The following is a 16,172-nucleotide window of genomic DNA, read 5'->3' on the forward strand; positions in this document are numbered from 1 at the left end:
CTAGCATTAATGATTTCTTGTTCTAATTGTTGCTGTCTTTCAAAGGATATTATTAGCAAAATTTTTTAAAATACTAGAGATTGGCTGTATGTCTCAAGATGTGGGGATCTTTTAAGGTAGGAGAAATCACTTTTATGATACCTCATTATTATACAATGCTTTCAAAAAGAATTTGTTTAGGGATAGCTAATGTTCTCTTGACCTCTTTGTATCATTCAAGGGTCCACATATGAAGGTCTGATTCTGGTCATTTGTTGATTCTATGATTTCCAGCTAATCTTGTAATTTCTCTGAACTCAGTATATATATCAGTAAGTCTAAAATGTAATATTTGTATTATATGGCTTTTAAGTAATTTCCACTCCTGAAATACTAAGATTTTCTGAACTCTGGCTACAATTAGTGTTTTCCATTAACGTGCAAACATCAGCTTATTTTGTGATGTTGACTATTTTTTTTTTTTTTTGGTTGCGTTGGGTCTTCATTTCTGTGCGAGGGCTTTCTCTAGTTGTGGCAAGCGGGGGCCACTCTTCATCGCTGTGCGCGGGCCTCTCACTATCGCGGCCTCTCTTGTTGCGGAGCACAGGCTCCAGACGCGCAGGCTCAGTAGTTGTGGCTCACGGGCCTAGTTGCTCCGCGGCATGTGGGATCTTCCCAGACCAGGGCTCGAACCCGTGTCCCCTGCATTGGCAGGCAGATTCTCAACCACTGCGCCACCAGGGAAGCCCTACGTTGACTATTTTTATACGTGAAATTTTAGAGTGCTACTTGGTCTTTGAATGGTATATTATTTACATACATAATTCACTTCTCGTTAGGAGAATAGTGTATAGCCATTTGACTTCATACTATATGGTATATGCATTCTGCTTCTTTTTCCTTCATTCCACCAAAATGCATCATTACCAGATTATGTATACCTTTTAGTTATATTTCAAAACATTAGAATGAACATTTGCAAATAACATATATTCAAAATCTTAAAATCATACTTGACTGCTTTCTTACTGATGTATTGAATTAGTTACCAGAGAATGTGTCTGATAACTCCTTCTCATTCCTGAAAAATCTATGGATTATTTCCTATTCAGGCTCACTACTCCTACTTAGTTTAGGCCCCTAGGCTGTATGCACATCCAAAGCAACCATCCTACCTGGGCAAACTGCTCGCTCTCTCTCCCTAATCCTTTCTGTCCATTACAGAAGACTTTAATATTCATCTTTATACCTTATGAATTATAAAATCTCAGAGGGCATTGCTCACATCTACACTCTGTGTACTAGCCAACCTCCAAGGCATATCTCAAACACTGTCTAAGAGATGTCACCACTTCATGTAATTTTAGAACTCCTCTGGGGTAGACAACACCTGTTTCAGGGAGCTCTGCCTGCCATAACAAAACACCATAGATTGAGTGGCTTAAAGAATAGGAATTCATCTTCTCACAGTTCTGGAGGCTGAGACGTCCAAGTTTAAGTTATCAGCAGATTTGGTTCCTGGTGAGAGTTCTCTTCCTGGCTTGCTCTTCCTCTTCTTGCTGTGTCCTCACATGGCCTTTCCTTGGTACTTGTACATGGAGAGAGAGAGAGAAAGAGAAATAGAGAAAGGTGAGGGTGGAGAGTGGGGAAAAGAGAAAATCTTTTCCTCTTCTTCTAAGACCACTAATCCTATCTTGAAGGCCCATCCTCATGACCTCATCTAACCCTAACTGCTTCCCAAAGGCCCCAACTCCAAATATTGTAACATAGGGTTAGGACTTGAGCATATGAATCTTGAGGGGAAGTAAACATTCAGTCTACACCATTCTGCCCCTGGCCCCCCAAATCCATGTCCTTCTGACATGCAAAATACATCCATTTCATCCCAACAATCCCCAAAGTCTTAATTCATTCCACCATCAACTTTAAAATCTGAAGTCCAAAGTCTCATCTAAGTATCATCTAAATCAGATATGGGTGAGACATGAGGTATAATTCTGTTACCAAAAGTGAGGTTGGGCTGCTCGCCACTCTAAAGCCAATACTCAAGAGGCAAAGTTGGTGAAAAGGAAAGTTTGCTTTATTTCAGAGGCCAGCAACGGGGGGAGAGGGAGGACTTGTGTCCAAAGGCCGACTCCCCCCCACTGGCAATCAATGCGCAAGAGCTTTTATAGGCGGAGGGAGGGGGCTACATGCAGAAACAGCATAGTCGGCTCTGACAGTCATCTTGAAATTGGTCATGCAGTGGTCTGATCAATGTCATTTTGATTGTTTTAAGTACAGTTAATCTTCAGTTCCAGGGTCATTGTTTCCCATTTCTTTGAAGCCAGTTCTTGGAATTGTGGCAGTTTATGTCATGGCTATAGTCTGGTCATCATGTAGTTAACTTCTTCCACCTGGTGGGGATTTCAGTACCTACAAGACAGCTCACAGGACATGGCTCAGAACATTATCTACAGCCCTTGAGGAGGAACTAAAGGTTCTTGACTTTGCTTAATGACTAAACTATAATTATTTTGACTGCTTTCCTTTGCTTCTGCATTTTCTCACTTCTCTGATTAAACTTATTCTTTGGTTAATGTTTTTCTACAGACAAAAGGCAGGCAGAGGACATGGTGGTTGGGGCAGCGGGTGGGGGTGGTGGTGGTGAGACCATAGGGTCCTGCTCTGTTTCAATTCATCCTGAGGCAAAATTACTCTCTATATGTGAACCTGTGAAACCAGATAAGTTAATGTACTTCCAAAATACAATGGTGGCATAGGATAGGCATTCCCATTCCAAAAGGGAGAAACAGGAAAGAAAGAAAGAGTGATGGGTCCCCAGCAAGTCCAAAACCTGGCAAGGTAAATTCCATCAGATCTTGGTGCTGGAGAATAATACTCTTTGGTTCAATGCTCTGCTCCACAGGCCCACTGTGGCATCAGTTCTGCCTTCAGGACCTGATGAAGTGGTGATCCTCCCTCTGTGACTCCGATGCGTGGGGGTCATACCCCGAAGATCCTGGGTAGCCCTGCCCCATTGCTTTGCAGGATTGGCTCGTTCCCAGGTCTTTGGATGAAAGCCATCTGACCTGTTAAATCCATGGTGGTGGCCCTGATGATCTCTAAATGATCTCTGGGATCTTTCTTTCCATTTCTTGAAGGAGAGTACACATTTCCATCCTCACAGAATTATGATCCAGCTCTATAGAATCTAAGAAGTCTGACATCCTTCTTTCATTTTGTTCCATCTCTGTCCCCTTCAGCTCAAACTGGCTGTATTTCAGTTTCTATAGTATCTTTGATTGATAGTCCAGCCTCACCCTTGGTGTTCTCTTGTGAACATGATTTCTTATTTTTTTACAAAATAGTAAGACTGAGAATTTTCCAAATCTTTAAGTTCTGGTTCCTTTTTTGCTTAGCAATCCTTCCTTTAATTCATCTTTATTTTTTTCATTATGCTATAAGCAGTCAGGAGGAACTAGACTGTTCCTTCAACATTTGCTTGGAAACCTCTTCAGTTAAATATCCAGTTTCATCACTCACAAGTTCTGTCTTCCATAAAACACTTGAACACTGACACACTTTAGCCAAGTACTTTGTCACTTTATAGTAAAGATAGCCTTTCTTCCAGCTCCCAAAAACATGTCCTTTTGTCTGACATTACCAGAATGCCCCTTCATGTCCATATTTCTACAAACATCCTTTTCATAAGTATTTGTGCACTCTCTAGGAAGATAGAGGCTTTCTCTCCAGATCCCCTCTTTTCTTTCTCAGCCCCCACCAGAATGGCCCAAATGTCCATAGTTCTAGCATGCACCTCAAAACTTTTTCAGCCTTTACCCATTACCCAGTTCCAAAGCTTCTTTCACATTTTTAGGTATATGTTACAGCAGCACTCCACTTCTCAGTACCAAAATCTATTTTAGAACTACCATGTAATCTAGCAATTGCACTTCTGGGTATATGTATATCCCAAGGAAGTGAAATTAGGATCTCAAAGAGCTATCTGTATCCTCATGTTCACTGAAGCATTATTCACAATAGGCAAGATATGGAAATAATCTAAGTGTCAGTCAGTGGATGAATAGATAAAGAAGATGTGGTGTACATATACAATGAAATATTATTCAGCCATGATAAAGCAAGAAACCTTGCCATTTGTAACAGCATGAATGGAACTTGGAGGTATTTTGCTAAGTAGAATAAGTCAGACAGAGGAGAACAAATACTGTATGATATCACTTACATGTGGAATCTAAAAAAGCTGAACTCTAGAAACAGAGAGTAGAATGGTGTTTACCAGAGGCTAGAGGGTAAGAAAAAGGGGAGATGTTAGTCATAGAGTACAAACTTCCAGTTATAAGCTGGGGATCTCAAATATGGCATGGTGATTTTAGCTAATGACACTGTAAAATATAATTAAAATTTTCTAAGAGAATAGATCTTAAATGTTCTCACCACAAAAAAGAAATGGTAATTATATGATGGGATGGAGGTGTTAGCTAACGCTATGGTAGTAATCATTTTGCAACATATAAGTGTATCAAATCAACATATCTACATCTAAAGCTTATAAAATATTATGTCAATTATATCTCAGTGAAGTTAGAAAACCAAAACAAAACAGAGTTTATCTTAGCTTGAGCTTCCACGTAAAAATACAGTAGACTGGGTGGATTCAACACTGCGATTTATTTTTCTCACAGTTTTGGAGGTTAGGCATTACACAGAATGTTCTAGATTGTTTGCAGATTTGGGTCATTCCATCCCAGATGAGAAACTAAAACTGCACACTATCTAGCCATACACAGTGGATAACACTGGTGACATCTTACAACTGGCAGGATTTGACTTTACATTCCTGAAGGTCAAGGTGTTCCTTAAGCAGGGAGAGGGGTACAACCTCTGCCAAATTCTCTGTCCTCTCTGACTCTATTAGAAACAGTAGTGATTCCTGGCCCACCCTTACTCATTTCCTTGGGAAAAAAATCCTGATACTTAACAAGGATAGGGATCTCCAAGTATCTATTAAAATTAATTGGGCTCATGAATGATTGAATAGGATTTTCAATTGTTTTGGTGCTAGCAGGGTTATTGGGTTCTACTAAATGATCAAATATTCCTTGGTTGTAGCTGAATCACCTTCTATGGAAAGAGGCTGTTAGGCTGTTAAACTGTGCAGAATGGCAACTGGCCAAGTTTTAAGGCACCTCTTTGGCCAAGTCTGTAATGGTCCTGGAGTATTGAAAGTCTCAGGTTATTTCTTCACTTGGTCCAGCATTTTGTAGCTGAGGGGTAGAATGAGATTGAGTAGAATGAGATGTCAGGCATGGGTCCCAAGGTTTCAGGATAAGTGGAAACTCTTGAAAACTTGGGTGAAAGGGAATAATTGTTTCAGCATTTTGCTTGCACATGTGGTGGGGCAGTTCAGCAGCTCTGGGCTAGGGAAGTCTTGAAAGGGGTTCCTGGACTCAATTCCAAGTTGTGTGTGTGTGTGTGTGTAGGCTTCCCCACGCCAACAACCAATTCTCGGATGCCAGCAGGGTGTCTGAGAATTCAGCTCAATTCTGACACTGTCTACGGGAAGATAGAATTTGATTCCACAAGTAAAGGGCTTAGTCCCACAACACCACTCTTTACTTCAAACACCAATCATAAGCCGAGGTTGTTGTCTGTACTTCTGACTGACTGGCTATAAATCAAAGGTACCTACAAACCTCTCCTCGGGTTTGAAGAATTTGCTAGAACTGCTCACAGAACTCAGGAAAACCCATTATGCACTAGATTACTGATTTATTATAAAAGGATATTAAAGGGGACAAATCAACAGTGAGATGAAGAGATACATAGGGTGAGGTGCAGAACAGAGGAGCTTCTGTCCACGTAAAGGTTGGGGCCCAGCACGGTGACACTTGGAAGCATTCTTATTCCCCAACTTGAAAGCTCTCTGAAAAGGAGGGCCAGAAACTGTTCTTCTCGGTTTTTATGGAGGCTTCATTACATAGTCATGGTTGACTATATCACTGGTCAGTGGTGATTGATTTAACCTCAGGCGCCTCATCTCTTTCTGGGAATCAGGGGGTGGGATTTAAAGTCCCAACTTTCTAATCACATGGTTGGTTCTCCTGGCAACCAGCCTCCTCCCTTGGGTGGGATCCAAAAGGCACTTGCTTGTAGCATTTTCAAGAACTGAGGACAAGAGACCAAACATTATGTCATTGTTCTTATTGCCCAGGAAATTCCAAGGGTTTTAGGAGCTATGTTCATCTGTATAACCAATGATATATATGTATATATTATGTATATAAAGTAACCAACAATATATAATATCACACTATTAATATTTCAGGTCTTTAGAGCTGACTCAAAAATGGGAATGGATGAGGGGGTTGGTGGCTCTTTTCATGGGTAAACGAAATGTTAAAACTAAGACTTGAGTGCAGCTAGCTTTGGGAAACAAAACAATTTTAAATTGTCAATCTGAAGTGTGAGAAAAAAGTAAGGTATATAATCCAATCTAAAGGCTATATGGTAGATAACTTTTTATTTTCACAGGGGCACATCTCCACCTTTGAGGGAGAAATAGGCCACAGGTGTAGGCAATTTAATCCAAGTCCAGTCATTAAACTTCCTCATCACCAGTTACTAACCCAAGTAGGACCATTGCTAATTCATATGATGTCTTTCTTTGTATGAATTTGAAAACAATTTTGCTTCCTAAAAATATTTTACTTCCATATTATCAGAAAATTATTATAATATACAGATTTTTGTAGAATGACTCACCTTACTGCCACCTGCTGGAAAATCATGGTAATAAATATACAAATGTATGACTTTTCTCTAAGAGTGGCACAACTGTAAGGGCAGCTTTGCACCTGAGCTGATCACAGTAATTGGCCACGGTGTGTGTCCATGACCTAAGCTAGATCTATCAAAGTCCTCTCCTGGGAGCTTGCTGTAATTATCTCTTTCTTTTCTACGTGCAAAGTTATAAAGATGTGAACCAGGATTTATCATTGACCAAGGTTCAACTTCAGGGAGAAACTAAAGCCAATCTATTAAAAGGGAATGGGATACACAGAAAGAAATCCCATCTAGTCCCAATGGTCCTAGAATTTCTGGCTCCAATTCTACTGGAAAATATTTCTCTCCTTGCCTTTCTATGGTTAAGCTACGAGACAATTTCCTTTGTTCAGTTAAGCAAAAGTTCAGTTTCTGTCTCATGGATAAAAAGTAAGGGAAAAAAATATTAAGTATACATTGACTTTGTAGGTCAAGTAAAATAAACTGACTGTAGTTGGGAAAGAGGGCAATAAAGAGATACTCTGAGGTACAATCATTTTATATTAGAGTCATATGTGGAATTATCTAATTGTTCTTGCTGGGACTGTGCCTTGCTAAACCTAGTGGCACATCTACTACATAGCGTAGATTCTTGCTTAAAGTAGCCATTTAAAAAAATATTTGTTGAATTAAATTAGTTTCAAAACATACAGAGATAGACAACACTTCATTCATTCATGTACTTATCAAGTATTTATTGAACAGCTACTTCGGAATAGAAAAAGTTCTAATTACTCGGGGTACTATTGTACAATGGGTATTTGTATTTAAACTTCCAGATCACAATTGTTTGTTTGTTTGTTTGTTTGTTTTTACCAATATGCATCTATAGTTGATAGCCATCATGCCAAAAGCAATTGCTACATAAAAAGGAGATATTCTCTAGACAAATGGAGACAACTCCACAAGTCTGAGTCAACATGAGGTTCTAGCTCCCAATTTGTATTCCCTAGATGTGAAAATTTAGAGGTACCATTTAACCTCCCAAGGCATTGTTTTCTCATCTATAACATGAAGAGTTGTAACTGGATGATCTTTAAGGCTTTCTAGATAAAAAGAAACCTAAAGTTTTCTTTCAATCTCTCAAACCAGTGGTTTTCAGAGGCTGGTTTTCCTCCAGCAGCCTAGAAACTTGTTAAAATGCAAATTTCAGACCCCACCCCAGACTTACTAGATCACACACCCTGGTGGTGGGATCCAGCAATCTGTGTTTTAACAAGCTCTGCCGTGTGCCAGAGTTTGCAAATCACTGCTTAGGCATATCATGTACAGTATATTTCTTAGTCAATGTATATGTGGAGAACTTTACTCATTTTTCTCTGTTGCATTTCACTAATGGCATTTTCTCTCCTATCCATGTTGTTCGCCAGTATTTTTCACCCAGTGAAAACTATTTTGGTGGAAACAAAGTTGTCATTCCTTTATTGTTTTCTTTTTCTTAATGTTTTCAAATATCTCTAATGACTTTATTAGATTTTACAAACAAAGTTTATGCAAAAGAAAAAAAAGAAAGAAAACCAAGCGTCATCATTATAAAAGAGATGTTATATTATGCATATCATCCTTTTTTTTTGAGACTCAATGAGCATTATTATGGTGGTATATTGATAAAAGCTGCTGTCAACAAAATGGGACAAAATATTTTGGGAATATTCTTGAGCTCTTTGTGAATTAAAAAGTATGTCAGTGTCATAGCATTCCTCATGCAGGTTAATTATTAGAGATTGAATGCAATAGATTAAACACACACACGCACACACACATATATACACACACACACAGGAAAATATTGATAAATGCCTGTAAGTGAACAACCACTAGATGATCTCTTTTAATTATCCAATCCTTCCTGTTGCAACCCTCAGAAAATGTTGGCTAAAGATACAGAAAGAATAAAATGCTGGGTGAACAATCATTTCTACAAATAAGACACTTTTCTATTAGCAGTCTGTTATTCTGAGTTTATAAGTGATGTGGTTTGAGTATGTACCCATTTGCCTCTAGCACTAGTACATAAACAGATTTATGAACACATTAATAAGAAATTTTATTAGGTGTCACTTTTGTTGTGTGGTCCCCATAATTTGGCTTTAAAACATCATATATACGAATCTCTGACAGAGTGCAAGATGTGCCAAAGGAGTGACTAATTTTTCCACAAAGGTGATAAAAAAAATAGAGAGCAAATAGATTTGACGTATATCCTTGCGTCCTTCTCATTGTCTCCTTCCCCTCGATATCTTTAACTCTTTTTGTAAAACTTTCTTCTTTAGGAATATTTTATCCATACCTGATTAATGACTAAAAGATAGTGGTAGTCATCACTGCTGGGGGTCGACTAGCTTTGTTAGTTTGGGTTTGGAAGCCAATTACAACGTTTCCCTTTCAGTTAACTCCATATTGTATTTAAATATAGATAGATAGATGATAGATAGATGATAACCATTATTTAAGAGTAAATTGTGATATGGATGTGCATAATATGTTTTAGAGTAATAATTGTGATTCAGTTTTGAGCCAAAATAGTTTGGTTCGTTGCTAGCAATGGATACCATAGGAGAACAGAATTTTTTTTTAATCATTAGTGAAGAGATTCAGAGTGGCATGGAAATATTCTTATATTAATAAGAGGATTATTTTGTCAGTGGAAGAAAAACACCACCTCCTTTCCTGTTTTCCAGTATTCTTGCTTAAATTAATCATTTTTGAGTTTTGGGGGCTTCCCTATTCACTTGCCTACTATTGAGAGTAAAAAATTCTAATATAAAGGAGCAGCACCTTCCCTTTTTCTCACATTTTTTCCCGCCATTTCTGACCACTTATCCTTCTTCACATATGAAATAAGAGTATAGTTAAAGATTAGGAATTTACAGTGGGGGAGTTTGTAAACCTGATGTATATATTTTTACTGTTATACCTTTATACAATAAAGAAGAACCTGCAGAGACAGGGCACTTAAAAATATATATTCTCTCTACCTTAGAGAACTCAAGCATATTACTTATTTAACACTTCTAATAATTTCTTCCGTCTTCTCTCCAATTCGCTTAGTGCACACTGGTTCCTTTATTCTTTCCTTATTTTAATTTTCTTCCAGCAACTTCTGCTTTCTACCTTTCTTTTTCCTCTGATTTTTCAATGCATTTTTCAACGTTGTTATTCTTTTGATAGCACTTCTAAATTTCTATTTTTCTTCTATTGTCTCTTTTTTCTTCCATATTCTAAATATGACTTCCAAGGATTTTACCAAGATGAATTACTCAGAATGAAGAGAGTGAATATGAGGGGTTTAAGGAACTAGGAAGAGGAGAGCTGCCAAGATTTTCTTCATGTATAGAAGCATAATGGAACAATCTGGGGTGTGAGAAGCAAGAGACAGAGGTCCTTGCTAAGGCATGACTAAATGGGAAGCTTATTAAAATAATGATTTGGAGTAGAGTGTACTGAAGAAAATAAAGTAGATCTAGTCTTCCAGGTCAGTAGCTAATAACCCATGGGTTTGCTACTAAGGAAATTAAAACTTAAACTAATGAGAATCCTAGCCACCTACTGAGAATGAAACTGAAGGCTTCCTATTAACTCCCCTCCCTGGGTCATTTTGACAGAACAGTCGGAAAGTTATTTCCTCTTTATTTAGTTGCAAAAGACTTGAAATGGATACAAAAAAAAAAAAAGGAAAAGAAAAGTTGGTGGCAAACTCTTCTTATTCAGCTCTCATAAGAGGAGATCCAGTGTATTTCCCCTGTACCCAAAACATACATCATCATAGGCCATGAAAAGAGGAAGGACAGTTAAAAACAAACAAACAAAAAAACAAAAAACAGAAAACGGGAGCTGTCCCAGATAAGTACAGCCAAGATGACTCAGACAGTCTCCCAGGGGATTTTTGATGTGAGGTTTCCAATTAATAAATCCTCAATTAGCTCTGTGGAATCAGCAGGATTAAGCTACCTCTTTCAAGAACACTGGTTAAATATCATGATTCCAGGGGGTGAGGGGTCGGTTTTATCCACACCTCTTTTTATTTCTGCACAAGTAAGAACACCTCTGTTTAACTCTTGGGTGAGTAGGAGAGTGATTGGAGGCCTTCGGGCCCTGGATGAACATTTAGGGTCGCTCTACTAGCCCTAAATTAAACTCTGACCCTCCTGTGGTTCTTAATCAATCGATCAGAAAGTGTGGTGGGGATCCGGGTCTCTGCTGGTGGGTGAAACAGAAGGAATCCAAGCTGGATGTGACAAGACATCCAGCAGGATATGATGATGAGGGCATTTCAGTGTCACGACGAGAGGGTGGGCAGGACACGAACTTATCTCCCGGCTCCCTGACGCCCAGGTGTTCTGGGAGAGATCCCGGAGGCACGTGCCACGGGGACTGCAGCTGACAGCCCGCGGCCGGCGGCCAGGCGCCCCTCTCCGCGGGCGTGGAGCGAGCGCCTGTGTGCGCGCGAGCGGCGGGCGGCGGCGGGAGGAGGCGCAGGCGCGCTGTTCGCCCGTCTGCAGCCCCGCGCCGAGCGCCGCGTCTCGGAGAGTTGATGGCAGCACCACAGTGCGGCCACCCGGCCGAGCGCCGAGCGCAGCCTCCCGCCGCTGCCCGGGGAGCGTCCAAGATGTGGGGGGACTGGGGCGGCAGCGGCCGCCGCGGCGCCAGGGACCGGGGCGCGCAGCAGCCTCCGCTCGCCCGCCTGTGCTGACCTGCCTCGCTTGCCCCCAAAGAATGTCAGCCAAGTCCAAGGGGACCCCCTCCTCGTCCTCTCCAGCCGAGGGACCGCCGGCAGCCTCCAAAACCAAGGTGAAGGAACAGATCAAGATCATCGTGGAGGATCTGGAATTAGTCCTGGGCGACCTGAAGGACGTGGCCAAGGAACTTAAGGAGGTGAGAGGTGCGGGGTGTGGGGAAGGAGTTCGTCGCCTTTCACCCGCTGGGGTTCCCGGTCCCGTTTTCACTGGGGACCGCCAGATATTTTAACTCAAAGGAAACTATAGAAAGACGCCTGCAGACGGACTTTCTTTCCTCCGGCGACTCCTGAGAAGAGTTGTTGCACTTTCTTTTTTTTTTTTAATCGGGAAGAAATCAACTAGTGTTTTAATCGATGCACCTGGGATGGTGAGAGGGGTGAACACAAGTGTCTCTGTGTGTGTGTGCTGGGGAAGGGGATTCACTGGGGGTGTGTCGACAGAGGAAGAAACCAGCAACCGGCCGGAGAGTGCAAGATGCTTCTCTCCTGCCCTCTTGCTCCCCCAGAGTCCGCTGGCAAGTCTCTCCTGGCCTGGCAGCCTCCTCAGGCCGGGGCTGAAAGGGGGCCGGGTTCCGGGCCCTGGGCCAGGCCCGAGAGGGCAGCCTGGGAGAAGCTCGGCTCCGGCCCCCCTCCCCGCTGCCCGAGCCCAGCTGGAAGGAAGGCGACCCGGGGCTGCTGGCAGGAGAGCCCAGACTTGGGGATGTAAAGGGGGTCTGGGACTTTCTCACTTTCGCAGTTCCTGAGGCATCCCCTGCTCTCCTCGGAATGTCCCTCCCAGTAACTCCGGGCCTTCTCGCCACCCCACCTCCTTTCTTCCTGCTATCTTGTCGCGGGTTGGCATAGAACCTGGGGCGCAGGGCGCGTCGGTGAGTGCGTGCGTGAGTGTGTGTGTGTGTGTGTGTGTGTGTTTGGTGTGCGTGCACCAGCGTCTTGCCACTTGAATCCTGGCTCTTGGGAACCAGGACTGTTGTGTTTCTTTGTCGCTCCCCCCAACCCCCATTCTACTTCTGCCCTCCCACCCCCACCAGCGTTGATGCGGATAGAAAGAAGCGGAGGCAGTGTCAAGGCTGAGGATGCGTAACTCGGGATGCAGCTCCAGGCGGGGGCGAGGGCAGGGTTGGGAGGGGTGGGGTCTCCCGCGAGCCCGCGGGTGGCATCTCGGAGCTGGTGGCAGAGTCCCAGCCCAGTGTTCCGCTACTGACTGTGTGCCTGGTGCTGTTCTCCGTCAGGGAGTCCGCACCCCCAGTTGCAGGAGAGCTGACACTGTAACTTCGAAGGTGGTGGCCGCAGTGGGAAGGGAAGGGGTGGGGCGTAGTCTAGGTCCAAAATTATAATCCTGTTTCAAAGGCCAAGAAGGAGGAGATTGAGGGTCGTTTGGATGGCTGGCCTCTAGAGACTGACCTCCTCTGTCCAATTTCCAATCCAAATGCGAGGATAGAGCTCTCCTTTTTTCTCCCCCTCTCCCCGTTACCTCTGTGAACTGAACTCCGCGTTTGTTACCAAGTACAAGTCTGTTAAAATGGCCCATTCATCGGCAGGGTTTGGTTTGCCAATGGCAAATGCCATTCTTGTAGGTTGCTCCACTGGCAGAACATAATTACTACTGAGGTCCTGAGAGCGGAGATTGATACAGCTGATAGATGCGAGGAGGAAACTTGTTCGTGTTTCAGGGCTTCTCTAGGATCATTGTTTCACAACTGGTTGACAGATGGCGAGGTTATGCATAGAAATTCAAGTCTAAAGATGCTGTTTGTTTCTTTGTTATCGTTTTATTTGACATCTTTGGCAGGCTGTATTTTCATCCGAAACATGATGGCGTTTTAAAAAACGAACAAATTTAGGCAAGTTCCTTTTGGCAGAATTGTGCTTTACGGTTGTTGAGGTTTCTAAGATGGGGGATGTGGGAAACCTACATCAGCGCAGAAACGTATTTACTGCTTCAGCGAGGAGGCTGAGATTAAGAGAAATGTAGTCAATCAAAACTCCGCATCTATGGGCACATACTTCTTATGTTACGATGTGTCACTCCACTCCTTATTTTAGACAGAATAAATGACAAGAAACTGCACATGGTCCCAGTTCTGCTTTGCATCATTATTCTGTAGATGGTTGGAGACCAGGTAGATCTATAGTGAAACTTTTAACCTCACTGTAGCTCTTGGATAGAATCACAAAGAAGTGTTTCAGGGAGTCTGCGGATCTCTCTCCATTTCACTCTTTCTGTTTTCATTTGCTTGAGGATTTTTATTAGGGAAAAAACAAACAAACAGTTTATAAAAGGAATAGAAAAGCATAGGTAATGTAAAACCAAGTAAATGAAAAGATCTGTCTTCTAGACAGATCTAGAGGTAAAATTTTATCTTGATGCTTTGTAAGCTTTGATTGGTTGCCAGGGCCTGTCTGGCTAAAAATTTCACCCCTGAGAGTGGAATTTATGAATGATAAATGATTTGATGTGATTATTAATTACTTTTGTGAGGATATCATCATCCTAGGTTTGCACATGGAGTTGTGGATATTATGTCTGAATCTCAAAACACTGGCCATTTATGTAATAGGAGAGATAGTTATTTCAAGAACAAAATATTTATAGGGCATGTTTAACCTATGACATCTTGCAGTTGTCCAGCATTTATCTTTTTAAGATAATATTGCAAACATGACTGAACCTGTTTTTGATGTAATTTTGAACGGAGGAGTAACTGAAAACTTTGTAAATCACAAACCTGTTGGTGTCTACACCTATGACTTGTAAATATAAATGCCACTATTCATTAATTGTTACATTCACTATTCTGGCAGCTTATCATTGGTATATACTAAATATAAACGGTTATATTTTGAATTCTAATTCCTTTATTGGCAATGGTATGCGTTTAGGCCATAATATATTTTGGAACAGAAATTAGAAATAAGAAAGTGATTATGACTGCATCACTGTATCATTCACCATATGGTATTTGTTTTTTCCCTGCCTTTTTCTTTTTTTTTTTCTTTGTTTTTTTTTAAACATCTTTATTGGAGTAAAATTGCTTTACAATGGTATGTTAGTTTCTGCTTTATAACAAAGTGAATCAGTTATACATATACATATGTCCCCATATCTGCCTTTTTCATTCTAACTAAAATGTGCTATTCTGAATATTTTGTCCTTTATTTTTGCATAAACTCTGCACCAACAATACTGGACTTTTGTTTGAGGTTATTTTGAAATTTATTTTCTCTTTAGAAGTTTTCTGGACTTCAGTCATCTGAAAATTCAGGTAGTGGGATAGATTCTAACATAATAGTAGCCGCTTGGAACTCTTTCACAATTAGTAACAGGGACTTCCCTGATGGCACAGTGGTTAAGAATCCACCTCCAATGCAGGAGACATGGGTTCGAGCCCTGGTCCAGGAAGATCCCACATGCTGCAGAGTAATTAAGCCGGTGTGCCACAACTACTGAGCCTGCTCTCTAGAGCTTGTGAGCCACAACTACTGAGCCCACGTGCCACAACTACAGAAGCCTGTGCGCCTAGAGCCCATACTCTGCAACAAGAGAAGCCACCGCAATGAGAAGCCCACGCACCACAATAAAGAGTAGCCCCTGCTCGCCGCAACTAGAGAAAGCCCGTGCACAGCAATGAAGACCCAACGCAGCCAAAAATAAATAAGTAAATTAATTAATTAATTAATGATGAACAACAAAATTTAAAAAAAACAATGAGTAACAAAATTCTATTATTATTGGTATCTTTCATAATTAGTTATTATTGCTTAATTATAATTAGATTGTATATTAGAAGAAGAGGAACGGGATTTCTAGAAAGTCTAGGGGCAGATTTATTCTGCCCTCAGAATTTAGTAAAACCTCAAATAACTTGACTTTTCAGAAATAATATGGGTTTCTGGGTTTTCTGTACTATAATGGAAAAGCCTTAAGTATAATTCAACATATTTATTCAGCATCTACTGTGTGCCAAATACTATATTATCTTTTTATTGCTACCAAGATGAATAATTTGGAGTTTCTGGTCTCAGTGAACTCAAAGAATAGGTTGGGATATATTTATCCTGTCTTTGAACATCAATAGTGTAAAAAGGCATTACTGCTTTTAGTGACCACCACTCTCACTGTGATCCAAGAAAACAGAATTGAGAATAAGAATGAGTATATGTAGATTTATAAACTGATAGTTGGTATGTACTTAGTAGTAAGCCTTTGGTGAAAAGGATAGTAGAAGCTTAAAAAAGATGGTAAGATATGAATTTTAAGAAACTTATGATTTATTCAGATTGTCATGATTAACACAAATGGGTCAGTGCCATATACAGGAGATCACATATCCAAGTGTTACGATTAAACAGTGGAGATTTTCATGAAGGCCAAGTCCTTAGGGGGAATGAAGAGCCAAAAAGGAAAATTTGGGGTCTTTGAGATGCGGATAAGATTTGAAAAGGTAGAAAGGAGAAGCAATTAAGAGGAAATAGCATTGGAGTACAAGATTAATCCATGTTGCTTTTATCTACACGTTGAAAGAAAAGAAAAAAAATAGTGGTGCAACTCTAGAGTTTTAGGGATAAAATTAGCCATTTCTGGGGCAATCCTTTTTCTATGAAGTAATGCAGAAAAAAAGAGCTATTG

At 40.9% G+C, this 16,172-nt stretch overlaps 1 protein-coding gene across 2 annotated transcripts in view; it reads left to right on the forward strand.

Annotated features, from left to right (window-relative positions):
• The first annotated feature begins 11,437 nt into the window (after nucleotides 1-11,437).
• Nucleotides 11,438-16,172, forward strand: part of PRR16 (proline rich 16) — a 168,195-nt gene continuing 163,460 nt past the window's right edge. Inside the window, exon 1 of one of the 2 annotated variants that reach the window (XM_059919433.1) lies at nucleotides 11,438-11,682. In XM_059919433.1, coding sequence (XP_059775416.1) covers nucleotides 11,524-11,682 — 159 coding nt within the window. In that variant the 5' untranslated portion in view covers nucleotides 11,438-11,523. The remainder of the gene's footprint in view (nucleotides 11,683-16,172) is intronic. The other variant, XM_059919432.1, reaches the window with a different exon arrangement.

Source organism: Balaenoptera ricei, chromosome 3 (genome assembly GCF_028023285.1).
Source record: "Balaenoptera ricei isolate mBalRic1 chromosome 3, mBalRic1.hap2, whole genome shotgun sequence".
In the NCBI taxonomy this organism is placed as follows: domain Eukaryota; kingdom Metazoa; phylum Chordata; class Mammalia; order Artiodactyla; family Balaenopteridae; genus Balaenoptera; species Balaenoptera ricei.